Source organism: Pleurodeles waltl, chromosome 6, assembly GCF_031143425.1.
Source record: "Pleurodeles waltl isolate 20211129_DDA chromosome 6, aPleWal1.hap1.20221129, whole genome shotgun sequence".
Lineage (NCBI taxonomy): Eukaryota > Metazoa > Chordata > Amphibia > Caudata > Salamandridae > Pleurodeles > Pleurodeles waltl.
Genome location: NC_090445.1, coordinates 1,509,044,094 through 1,509,057,802, shown reverse-complemented (window position 1 = coordinate 1,509,057,802; position 13,709 = coordinate 1,509,044,094). Strand labels below are relative to the sequence as shown.

The 13,709-nt window shown below is 46.6% G+C and overlaps 1 protein-coding gene across 2 annotated transcripts in view; it reads left to right on the top strand.

The window, feature by feature from the left end:
• Nucleotides 1-333: 333 nt before the first annotated feature.
• Nucleotides 334-13,709, top strand: part of GABRD (gamma-aminobutyric acid type A receptor subunit delta) — a 148,947-nt gene continuing 135,571 nt past the window's right edge. The window contains exon 1 of one of the 2 annotated variants that reach the window (XM_069241002.1): nt 334-4,261. In XM_069241002.1, the coding sequence (XP_069097103.1) occupies nt 4,179-4,261 (83 nt within the window). In that variant the 5' untranslated portion in view covers nt 334-4,178. The remainder of the gene's footprint in view (nt 4,262-13,709) is intronic. The other variant, XM_069241003.1, reaches the window with a different exon arrangement.

Below are 13,709 nucleotides of genomic sequence, written 5' to 3'. Positions count from 1 at the left end.
TACCCTCAGTACCAGTGTCTGCCCGGCCAGTTCCGTCAGTACCACTGTCTGGCCCGCCCGTACCCTCAGTACCAGTGTCTGCTCCGCCAGTACTTCTAATCAGGAACAATGCTAGTGTCGCGCGGCCATTGGCCCACGCACACTGTCGAAACCATCTGAGCTGCAGTGAGTTGTGCTGATGCCTCTTCTCAACAATTTTCAGGTTTTTTTTGGCGATTCCTCTGGAATTCCCTCTGCAGTTCGTCGCAGAAGGGACTGATGCGCGAGCACGAATGCTGCCTGTAACAGTACAGAGAGGGGGTGGGGTAATAAGATATATTTTACTAATCAAGCAGTTATCAGGGGAAGTCCAGGGCACCGTATCTTTGCGGAGAAGTGGATGCGCCCCTCAGGACGGAGTGCTTTCCTGCGCGATGTAGCTTGTTTAATGGTGTGTGCACGTCGGGGGGCTTCTCCCTAATAGATAGTTCACTGGTGCATTCCCACTTGCACGTGATTGGCTCTTTTCAACCTGCGCTTCTCAGCTCTGCCATTTCAGAGTGGGATGCGTGTGCTCAGTGCTACGGATCTGTTGGAAGGCGAGGATCAGAGAGCTGTCCGCGAAGAGCTCCGAAGCACCTGGGGTCCAAGGGGCAGGCGCATGCGGGCCCCGAGGGAGCATACTCGAGGCAGTCCAGGGCGCACCAATGAATTGTGAAGTAAGGCTTTTCTGGCATCTGTGCCAGGGTCCCCAGAGGTAGGCGAGTGCCAGGAACCTCCGAAAGCTGTGGGTGGTATCCAGAGAGTGGGGGTTAGAGCCCTAGAGGGAGCTGTGTGAGTCAGGGTGCTTCGAGAACTGCGAGTACAGGAGCTTCAGAGAGTCGAAGGTTTCAGGGCGCTAGGAAGAACTCCCGACAGCCTGGGTCCTTCTCGGAGAGCTGTGGGCGCCAGGGTCAACAGAGATTTGTGGGTGCGAGGGTTCTAGGGGAGAGAAGTGGTTGCTAGGGCACTCGGAGAGCTGCGAGCGTCAGGGCCCTTAGAAAATTGTGAGTGCCAGGGCCCCAAGGGAGCTGTGAGTGCCAGGGCCCCAAGGGAGCTGTGAGTGCCAGGGTCCTCAGAGAACTCTGAATATCTCGACTCTCAGAGAACAGTGAGTGGTAGGGCCCTCGCAGAACTCTGAATATCAAGACCCACAGAGAGCAGTGAGTGCCAGGGCCCTCGGAGAGCTGTCTGACTCCGGGCTTCATGGGAGAGCTGTTGAGCTGTGAGGGCAGGAGCCTCAAAGAGCTGTGAGTAGCAGGGCCTCAAGGGAGCTTTGGGTACCATGACACAAGAGAGCTTGAGTATTGGGGCCTCAAGAGAGCTGTGAGTGCCAGAGCCCTCGGAGAGCTGTGAATGCCAGGGCCCTCGGAGAGCTGTGAGTGCCAGGGCCGTCGGAGAGCTTTGAGTGCCAGGGCCCTCAGAGAGCTGACAGTGCCAGGGCCGCCAGAGAGGTGTGAGTGCCAGGGCCCAGAGAGCTGTGGGTCTCAGGGATCCATTGGACAGCTGTTACCACCAGGGACCTCTAGAGCTTCGAGGCAGAAGCCTCAGAGAGCTGTGAGTACAAGACTGTCGGAGAGCTGAAGGTGCCAGGATCTGTGGAAAGTTGTGGATTCCAGGGCTATCGGAAGGTGGATAGTTCCCCCCTTGCCAGCTGGAAGTGTCAAGGTTGACAGATTCGGTGCCTGGGTCTCGATAACTACAGAGGTCAGGATCATACATGGCTGTGAAGGCAAAGCCCTCAGCATGTTGGTGCCAACGATCCTCGTGAGATGGTGAGTGCCAGGGTCTTCATACACCTGTATGTACCAGGGCTGGAGGAGAGCGTTGCGTGCCAGACTCCTACACCTCAGATGGACCTTGGGTGCCACGTTTCATAAAGAGCTGTGGGCACCAGCATCCTCAGATAACCGTGGGTGCTGTGGTTGTTAAAGAGTTTTGGATGCTGACGGTCCTAAGGTAGTGGTGGGTGCCCAGAGCCCCCAGGCATTAGCGAGTGTCCAGGTATTTGAAGGCCTGATGATGATAAGGTCTTCGCAGAGAAGGGTGTCTTGGAGTTTACTGTCCCATGCGTGCTACAGTTGCCTAAGAGACGTGGGTGCCAAAAGTCTTCCAACAGATGTGAGTGCCCTGGTCTTTGGAGAGCTGTAGGTGCTAAGAATTGTGGGCACTAATAGTTATGCGTGTTCCCCCTTCAGGTGAGTTCTGGCTCCAAGGATCTTTATGGAGCTGTAGGTATTAGGGTCTTCTCTGAGCATATGGAATTGGAGGCACCAGAGATTTGGAGCCTAGTTGTCTTCAGAAACAAGACTGGCAGACCATTAATGTGCCTGTGGTTGCTAGGATTACAATAAATGTGGGTGTGCAGCGCAAATACTGGCTTGGAGTTCTGAGGATCATTAAAGACCTGGAGTATTATAATTTTCAGGGGCCTTGAGTTTGAAAATTTTCGAAGATGTGGAGCTTCGGTGTACAGAGGCATGAAATCTGAGGTTATTTTACAGGCCTAACATTTAGGAGTCTTCCACAGCCTGAAGTTTGAGGGGTTCAAGGATCCGGAATTTGAGGACTTTCAGTGACCTGAGGTCTGAGAGTCTTCAAAGGTTTTAAGTGAAAGTCTGGACAGATCTCTTATTTGGATTACGCAGACACCTTGAGCTTGAGTCTCTACCAAGGCTTGAGGCCCGATAGTCCACAGAATCTTAGAGTGTGAAAGTCTTCAAGTAGCCTGTCTACTAGTGTCTTCTTATTTGTAGGAGTACATGGTCTTCTGAGACTTGGTGGGCTAGGGTCATGTTCCACTGCATAAGGATCATTAGAGAATAGGAGGTGCCATGATTTTCAATGATGTGTTGTGTCAGGATATTACAAGATCTCAGAGTGGAATCGGTGTTCTGTGAAAGGGGGTGTCAGGATTTTTTGGCAGCATCGAGTGCCAAGTTCTTAAATATTTAAAAAGATAAAGCAACATTTGTTGTAAATATAAAGAGAACTTTAGACTCTTTTTTTTAACACCAATGACCTTAGAGTGTCATCAGACAGTTTTCTTCAGATTTCCATGGAGAAGCATTAGTAGGATCATCATAGAGTGGAGATGCCAGGTTCTTCGTAATACTTCATCCTTAGATTCATAGGAGATGTGGTGTTGGGATCAAAAGAGAGGTGAGATGCTGGGCTCTTCATAGCACTGCATGGTTAAATTCCTCAAACATGTGGTGTTGGGATTAGAAGAGAGTTGGGATGTTGTGTAGGACTGAGGGCTTAGATTTGTCTAAATTGTAGTGTTGGGATCTTCAGAGAGTTGGGAAATCAGGTTTTTCATAGAATCCCGAGCTTAGGAACATCAATTATGTCATGCTGGGATCTTCAAAGAGTTGTGATGTTGGGTACTTCATAGTACTCCAAGCTTAACCTCATCAGCGATATACTGTTAGGATCTTTTTACAAGTACTGCAAGCTTTGACTTATCCGAGATGAGATCTTCAGAGTTTGGTCACTTGGGTGTTCTGGGAGTTGTAGTGCCCTGATCTTAGATGAACTGAGCTATAGCTCCCTGTCGACGCCTGGATTGTTGTATCTACTGAGAGGTTTCCAGTAGATAAGAAACACAGCCCTTTGGGAACTGGTGAGGATTATGCCAAGGCTTCCTCTTGCCCATAAGATCTACATGTGACGTGGAAATCCTGCTCCATTTCTCAGAGCGAAGGTGAATCTGGTAGGATTGCACCTACCTGACACTTGGAATTTACAGGGTTCTGATATAAGGGAGTTATGGACCAATGTTGTACTTGACATTTGTGGAAGACTGGTACCTATGAATTACAAGAGTGTTTGGCAATAGGAACTGGCAGAATTCTGACGGCTTACGTTCAGATGATATCTAACCCTTGGGAGAGAGATGGACTTTTAAGATCCCGCAGAGGAAGGGAAATCAAATACTTGGGACAGAGGTGGAAATTTAGCTCCTGGGACATACATGAAAAGTTAACTCTTGAGATAAAGATGGAAGTTTAACACTTGGGACTGCAAGGGAAATCTGATACAGCGATGAAAGTCAAGCACCTGGAACAATCATGGACACGTAATCCAGAAGAGAGTGGGAAATTAAACACTTGGGCCAGAGATGACAGGCTGACACCTGGCACAGTGATGTCAATGTGATGCCAAGGACAGAGATGGGCCTTCCCTCCTGGATCTTCCACACCCTCATCTTCCTCTTCCTCATCCTGGACAGGTGCATCAGGTAAGAAGAGCTCTGCAGCCACAGGCTTAGGATCTGTCAGCTATTGCACCCAATTTTGATTTTGTAATTTATATACAAAATGGGATTCTGTATCTCTGTACAATTAGTGATTTCAGCACAACTTAATTAGTTGAAAAAAATCGTTGGTCATTATAGTAATTAACAGACCTCGCGTGCTGCATAGATGGTGCAAAAATAATTTTCAATAATATTTCTGCTCTTTCTACACAGTCTTATTCCAAAACATTGCTCATGATTTGAACTAATTAAATAATATAATTTCTAAACCCAATACCATTGCACACAGATATGGCACAACGTTCCACATCTAGTTTAGGGGTGTGAATTGCACCAACATTTCTAACCATTTTTGGCCTCGAGGCATCACTGAAATTGTAAGGTTATCGGATTAACGGGTGTAGTTACGCGTATTTGCAAGAGCGTTCTTCGAGAACTGTTTTAAAGTGTCAAAGCGCATAGATTGTTTTTCTTGCCGCCCTTTTAAGGTCGGTGAAATAATGGGATAAACGCGCGGCAACCTATTTGATAAACATCATCCACCAATTCATCCCGGGTAAAACTGCAGCAGCAAACTCGCATGGATTTCGAGTCTGCGCAATGTTAAAACAGGAGACCAGGGTCAGCCAAACTGTGTGATCCTGGACAGATCTCCTTATATTCCCAGGCCACCCTTCCCTTATCTGCAAGAAACACGGCAGCGCCCAGAAACAGGCCGATCGTCAGAATAAAGCGCCGTCTAAAATGCACATTTACTACTGTAGGCATATTGTACAGATGGCGTGAAAACTGTCGAACTGCGAGTCACAGAAAATAAGGACGAATGCATTGATGGGAAGACAATAGAACAGGCGTGGAATAGCAGTGAAAAATTAAAACCATAGAAAACATCGATGACTGCAAATATCACGCAAATCAAGTATGGGGTGGTTTGCGAAGGGGGTGGGCATCGGGAGCCCTGTCAGAGCTCCGCTTGTCACTTATGTGCCAGGCTTCACAGCCCGGATGGTTTCCTGCTCACACAAAGTGTCTCCCCCAGTATGTAAGGAGTTTGCTGGCAGCCAGGCGTGGGCTGGTAACTAGGAGCCAAGTTATATATAGACTCCGTGTGTGGCTCGAGATTTTTTTTTTGTCGTGGGGATAAAGTTTATGTGAAAAAGGGAAAGGGGTCCGGGTATTTGCGGTGGATGTGGACAGAGCATGGGCTGTCCGATTGGTCTGCAGAGCATGGGCCAGGCAGGACGGGAACACTTTCCTTGTGACGTGTGTGTGTCAATGTTCTGAAGTGAGGAGAGAGGTGGCAGGGAACACCGTGGGGGTGGAGGGAAGAAGCGGGGGTTGGAAGCGCGTGGAGGGATAAAAGGGTCAAGTCGTACCGCGAGGGATGAGAGGGTGGGGTAGAGAAAAATAAATAGATATGAGGGGGAAGCGGGGGTAGAGAGGGCGCAAGGCAGAGCGGAGGAGGCGCAGAGGAGGGTGAGAGCGGGGAGGACAGAGGATGCGCGTTTTGGGGGGAAGCGAGGGATGGTAAGGCGGAAGAGAGAGAGAGAGAGAAGGAAGAGAGGTAGACAGAGAGAAATTGGTAATTTATGGGGCCAAGCAGAAGATAGTGAAGTGGGGTTAACGGAGAGGTGAGAGGGTCAGGATGGGAGTGAGAGAGGAGGACAAAGGTACCACGAGGGGTCGTAGACGGGCAAGGCTGGTGTTATTTATATTCGGAAACCAGAAGAGAGGGGAGAAGGAGGGTAGAAACAGCAACCCGGAGGGGAGAGAAAATAAAAGGTGAAGGGTGAGGGAGATGGAAGATTTAGGAGGGGTTAGAAAAAAGGTTAAACCGGCGGAAGGAGCTGCGCATTGTGGGGAGAACACTGGGGGCAGAAGTGGTGTCAACACGGAGGGAAAGGGGCGATCGTGAGGAGGGAAGAGACAGACACGAAACTGAGGGAGAAGAACACATATTTGTAGAAATTCAGAAGAAGAGGGTGCGGGGTTAATTGGGAAAGGCGGGAGAGCGGTGAACGCAACATATAGCGCTGAGAGGAGGGACTCTGAGCAGGGGTGCTGCAACAATATTCATAGTGGGGGTGCTGACCAGGGACACAAGCCCGGGAGGGTGGGGGATGTGGCTTTGGATTCTTACTGGACAAGCTATAAGTGGGCTCCAACGGTGCACTTGGGAATGTTTTCCTAAATATATTAGTGAAATGTATTTTCATTGCGACAGGTACTTTATAGTGAGCTTATTCAACAGGAAAGACATTTGGATGCCAATAAATCATAACTAAAAAGATTTTTGGGACACGAAGAAAAAGATGCCACATGCTCCTTACTATTATAAATTATTCATTTTAATCTATTATACACTATTTCAGTAATTTCATAGGGAAAACTTTCACATTATATTTTACAAAGAATTATTATTTTATTTTTAAAAAAGATGCTCACATTTCAGAGCTCTGACCTGAAAAAGACACTACAGACTTAAGGTACCATATACTGCACCGATCTACATGGCAACACAAAAATGTATGTTACACAGAAGTAACTTGTAGAAACAAGAGTCTTTCAGAGACATCGTCACAGACCACAGCCAACGCTTGTTTTTTACGACACACACACCTCTTTTTCAAGGCTTTCATTGAAGGTACAATTATTCCTCAGATACCAACAAATTCATGTTTCAGCACCGATGAGTTATCAATAAGATCCAGTCTTCTCCCTCCTCAGCAGCACAAGGATTGTGTTCCTTGGCTTTGAACATCCAGGGCAGACTGGTAATGACCTGATTCACCATTCACCCTCTACCATTATTTTCAAGACTTTTTGTTCTGTGTTTGTTGGAAAAAAATAGAAAAGCAATAATTCAGTTCTTCAAATTGAGGCGGATTCTATTAAAGCGTGAAAGGGAAAACCTCGTTGGAAATGTGTCATGGCTCTCCTCTCGTATGAAAGGATTGGTTGATGTATACATATTTGGGGATGCATCCCTTAGAACAGTGTTTCAAAGCCTACTTAAGGGGGTCTTGACTGCTTAGAAAATTAAATAATACTAATAAAGTGTATACAAATAGAGATGCAAAATATTAAATTGAAGGCCCAAAATTAAGTTGGTGTCCTCAGATTGATTTGTGGGAGTAGTGCCCAGAAGAAGAAATAGTATGAAATATGAGTGGCCTTAAGTGAATGAAGAAAAGCTCCAACCTTTCTGTTAAAATTAAAATTTAGATTTTTTAAATATTTGTTTGTGAATTAAATCAAATATTTCATCATTTTTGTATTTCTTTGTTGAATACTTGTTTCTGTATTTTTTTCTTTATTGTTTTGCTGTTCAAATAATCTAAAATGATTAGGCCGGGGGTCCCTGGCTTCTAGTATTAACTCGGTGGAGGTCCCCAGATTCAGGAATGATGCAGTACAGGTCCCTGGGTTCCAGTAGTGAGTAAGTGGGAGCCCGCTGAATTCAAAAGGTTAAGAACCAATGCCTTAGAACATTACATTCATCCACCCCTATTTAGAGAATTGAGGTACCACATCACACTGTATGCTTTGTTGTTAGTATTTGAGCAGCATGCAGTTTTCCCTTGGTGTGGCCTGGGGTGCTTTCAGGATTTCCATTTCAGACTAGAGTCTGGTTTCGTTTGCGATGTGGTGTCTTGGTTACTGCTTTGATTACTTACACATAAACATCATTACTCTGATTCCTATACGTTCGTCGCCACAGTCCTTATGTCATGAGGGTCCTATACAAAAAAACCCATTCAAATTCCATCTTGAAGAAGATACATTTTCTAGGCTCTTTCCCTTTTTTGTGCCATAAACAGAGTCTACGCCCGCATACATCCTGTCTAGTGGTTGCCACTCCACACGCCAGGCAAGGACAAGGTTAAAGTCGGAATGTGACGAGGAAGACCAGGACTCAGAGTAATGATGGTAGCAGTAAGTAATCAATACATCAGTTTCTAGTCAGTCTTCCACACCTCAGCCTCTCATGCAGACGTACCAAAGAAGAATCAACCACTGGGGAGAAAAGAAAACAAAAGAATGCATACGTAAAATACAGACATACAATTTTACTTTCATCAACAAAGGAAACCAATAAGGTGTGGTAAAGTACAGAATACAGAACACAATCACCAGACTCTGCTGAAAAATCGCCACCCAACTGAAGTCTGTAGTAAACTGCGGCATTGTGGTGGGATATCAAAGTGGCTGCATTGTCACATACCTTTAAGGGAAGCCCCCTTGAAACTGTCCAAGAAAAGTAGACACCCCTGATGAAAGGTCCCTGGACTGGGCCCGCAGGAGTTGCTCCCAAAGCAACGTAAGCTGAAGAGATGTGTATGCAGATCCAGTGTTTTAAGACTATGGCGGTCGAGTGTCATACCTTGCCTTCAAGTAAACAGCCAACCTGGCAGAATGAAGCTTTTCTGGGCATATACATAGAAAGGGTCTTGTTTATATAAAAAATAAATAAAACTTCTCTTCAGAAGTAAGAGAGGGATGGTAGAGTCAAGTCCTGGGCACTAGATATCACTTTCCGTATTTCCTGTTACCTCGGAAACAAACAAATGCAGCCTCTCTTAATCCTGCAAGATCACCTCCATAATAGAATGAGGTAAATCAGCAATCCTTGGTAAAGGCAAGCCATCCTGAGCATGAACTGCAGTGCAGGGCCCTCCTCTCTCAACAGCCACACAGGAGGCAAGATTAAATAAACAGTGGGATGCACCAAACCTCTGCTGCCAACCACATTTCTTCCACTTGTGACATCCAGAAAGGAGACAGTGTGATTATAAAAAAACACCATCCCAGTCCTCAGGTACTGTAGGAAGGGGGCCAAGACAGAAGTCACTTTCACAAAAAGATACAGCAGCTTAGTACATTTTTGACCTCACCAAACAAAAGACTTCAACGATGGGAAGACAAACTAAGAGGATTCTTGACAGAAAGGTCTCACCCACTTTACCATGGCATGCTTCATCATTGTCCAGGCCACTCTACCGTGTTAAAACAGTGCCTACAATACCACCGGTGCACACCTCGCATTCGCACTGTAGGTGATATCACAGGAGTTGTTTCTTGACAAATGTGTGATGACTGGAGTGGTTCCCCACCGGTGTGAATAGGTGGCTTGAACCCTAAAGCAATAGAGCAATAACAAATTACCAAACAAGTAGAAGTAAGACTTACTCTTACCTGTATGCACGGACACAAATGTGGGACGGACTGTAGGGGTACCTGTTTTGCCCTGACAAGGGACCAGACTCCCTCCTTTTTTTAGGGGTATCTTTTTATGTGGCCGAAACATGTTGGCAAATGTTGATTATGATGGATGTCTGAGGCACTGACTTACGCTAACCTCCAGTGTCATAATCTAATCCTGTCCTGGGTACCCACAGGATAAAGGGAACTCCTTGGGTTTACCCTGAGGTAGTGTTAGGAATATATCCGGATCCCTTGTTCGACTAGAAACACTTATCTTGTTCACCCTTTTTGAAATTTTAGAAAGGTTGAGACCACTTTATGCACTGCTTTAACACAGTGGGGAAGACGGCCAATGATGAAACATGCCACGAAAAAGTGAGTGAGGCCTTTCCGTCCAGGATCTTCTGAGTTCGTACTCCAGTCGCTAAAGTCTTCTGTTTGGTGAGGTCAACAATGTATTAAGCTGATATATCTTTTTGTGATTGTGAGTTAGGTGTAGAAGGTGAATGGCAGGATAAAATCCTCTGTCTCTTCCTTCAGTGTATTACCCAGGCAGGAGCCCAAGGCATGGAGGTGGAGCAATCCTTCCTGCATCGAACAGTCCCACCGTTCTAGACCCAAGCACTGGCTGGAGCACAGTCACAGGGATATGCAGACGGTTAAAATACACAACAAATTGAATATGGAAACAATAATATATTATTTTATATATATATATATATATATATATACACAAAACAGAACGAAACAAGGTGAATGTTGGGGGCAGTCCCTCTTTATGGCACAAAGGAAGGGGCGGAGTCTAGATAAAAACAGTTTTAATGTGTTGTTTTTAGGATAAGTAATTCCTGTGCACAGATGAGACAAACCTAAGAACTGGGACTATGAAGACAGTCGATGGGTTAACGCTTTAAGGGCTTGGTGCAGAGTCCCAGCGCTTGAAGCAGGGCCAAACCACGAATGCTACCTGCTCTCGGCTATCTCCAGCACCGGCCAGGTGTGATACTCTGTTACTGGCCTTTTTTATCGCCAAAATTCTGCCCTTGGTATGTCCTGGTAACGCCATCAGCAGTCCCAGTCTTTCTGCTAGGTAAAGTCATGAACGTCAATTTGCCAAAATGCTAGGGGCAGCGGAACTGACTCACACGCCATATATATTTATATTTATATATACACACACACACACACACACACACACACACACACACACACACAAACACACACTCTCTCTCTCTCTGTCTCTCTCACGCACACACCATACATTTAAAAGTATGTTTACTTATCTCAGATGCCAGAGAGGGTCATATTTCAACTCATCTTTACTACAGTAATAGTGACTCATATTTTAATCACTATTAGTGTAAACAATCACTGACAGAAAGCAAGAAAAATGGAGCTGCAGCCACGACTGCAAGGAGGAGCTGCCCCTGTGCTCCTGGTACTGATTTTGCCACCTCTAAGTTCAGCGGTCACAAAGAGAGTGCCAGGGGTCGCAAGGGGAAGGCTGGGGGTTGCAGCTGCGACTCCCGACGACCCCTAAATGACGTCCATGGGTGAAGTGGTTCCCTTTCCCTAAACGAAAGACCATGGGCTGAATCAGTCCGTGCAGATGCGTTAGGCGCAGCGTGTGCTTGTGTTTTTCTCCGATATTGAGTCTGTGTCTTATTTATTGAATTCTGGCAATATTATTTTATTTATTTGTTTGGGATCTGGAATGGAATGAAGGGGTGACAGCTTGATAGAGGGCTTGAGGGCAAGGCGCCTTATCTTCTAGATTTTTTCGAAGGGGGGGGGTTGCTGGAGGTTGAAATCTGGGTGAAGTTCTATGCGTGCCACCTGGCCAATTCGTAGTAGCAAGGTGGCTACTATGTTATGGTATTAGAATATAATGCAGGTAAGGAAAATAGACCCCCTGCGGATGCCGGCTTGGTGATAAAAAAACACATAATTGATGTGCAGTGGGCTCCTCACACCTAGGCCCCGGTATCACTGCACTAGTACTAGCTGCCTTCCTGTTTACGGACCTGCAAGGTCCTCATTTTACCTGTCTTTTCCTCTATCCTCCCTGTCCTCAGACGTCCACCCTCTCAGCTTCTTCCTCTTTTGCACTCTCTCCATCCTCTCCTCTTCTGCTATCTCTCACTTCCCTTCTTCTATCTCGTACACGTTATTCATAGTTCTCCTTTCTCTGTGACATCCTTATTTCTGACCCTTTCTCCCCCTATTTCCTTGCCCCTCCTCCTCGTCCTTCTCTGAGTTCTCTTTCCCTTCCATCACTATCCAACTTTTCCATTCTGTCACTCAGTCCACTCCTCCTCTCGTTTCTATCTTTCATACTCTCCTTTTCTTTTGTCTTTATTTTCTCTACTCGATTTTGCCTTTTTCCTCCAGTGCTGCTGTAGAATAAATATAAACACAGAGCAATGCTTCAGTCAGAGCAGGAGGCCTTTCAAATAATTTCAGCTCGTGATGGTCAGGGTGCGCACACACACCTATAATCCCCGGTGCCACTGCTTGGGCTGCACCATTTATAGCTTGGTCCCTGATTCTTTATGGAAAAGACAGGGACTGTTTCAGTTTTTTAGGAACTTTTGCTTCATTTTCAAAGGCTAACTATCCCTCATTTTGAGGGATTGTTTTTTTTAGGTCGAGCGTAACAATACGACCTCATGTATACTTTTAAGTATACTTCTTCTGTGGGCTTACAGCTATTTCATTTGTTAGTCTCAGTGTCATTTAAAAATCCTTGCTTGCCTCTTTGTCCCTCCTTCTGTGTGGGAGCAGGGACCAACTACTGTATAAATATGCTTTGTTCTCTTTATCTGGTCTGTAGGAGACATTTTTTTAACTTTGTTTCCTGCTCCTGTCCAGGGACGCTTCCCTTTTCATTTGCAGAACATTCTTACTCTGAGCTTAGCTGTAAACAAGGCTATAAATCAGGCTGTTACCTTGGTCAGATTTGGTCTTTGTGGGCTCTCTGGACCTTCTCTCAGCTGCCTGGCTGCACCCTTCCTTGGCTTGGATTTTCATGTCTGCCTGTGAACTGAGAGCACGGGCAGAGGATCACTTGTATTTGCTTATAGCCTTGGCACCCAGCACTACCTGGGTTCCGCAATCCTTAGCAACAGTACCCACTGCTGCTCCATACTGGGATCCCACTCGCACCTTCATCAGTGCACCTCAGTTCACACACTCCAAACCCTCAGCGGTGCCAGTGCCAGAAACCCCACACATGCTGTCTGCTAGAGCACCTCAGTTCTTGCAGTCAGTACACTCTGCTGCTCCACTACTTGGACCTCGGGCACAGCTCCATCAGTGCACCTCAGTTCACACACTCCAAGCCCTCAGTCGTGCCAGTGCCAGGAACCCCACACACCCTGTCTGCCGGAGCACCTCAGTTCTTTCAGTCAGTACACTCTGCTGCTCCAGTACTGGGACTTCGGGCGCAGCTCCATCAGTGCACCACTGTTCACACACTCCAAGCACTCAGCGGTGCCAGAACCCCACACACACTGTCTGCCAGAGCACCTCAGTTCTTACAGTCAGTACACTCTGCTGTTCCAGTACTAGGACCTCAGGCGCAGCTCCATCAGTGCACCTCAGTTCTACACCCACAAGGTCACTTCCTTTCCTATACTGGGACCCCGCTCACATACAGTTCCATTGGAGCAGCTCAATTCCAATATGCAGCCCAATTGCTAAGCCAATACTGGTCACAAAAGAGCAAAACACAGGTCAGCCAGTACACCTCAAGTATAACATTCAACCCCACTGTTGTTAGGAACCACCACATCTCCCCCAGAATCCATCAATTCTAACATTCAGTGTACATTTCTTCTCAGTACTAAGGCTCACACACACGCCCTTCAGGACTCCCGCTTCTATGGTTCAGAGGCAATGCCACTCCCATACTGGGCCCCAGTCGCAGCTTCACCAGGGCACCACCAGGCTAACATTCGGCAACACTGGCTCGCCAACACTAGGTTCCATACATAACTCCATTAACATACCTCACTTCTGATCTTGTGTGCTTGTTACTCTTCCAGTACTGCAGCCCACATACAACTCTGTCAGTGCACCTCAGCCGTAACCTGCAGCGCCCCTTTATACCAATAAAGAGAATTACATAGCGCTCCGTTTCTTATTCCTCACCCACTGCCTTTCTGTTATTCCAGTTCTGGGCCGTGACACAGCTCTGTCTATACCTACAATCCTGATCTGATGC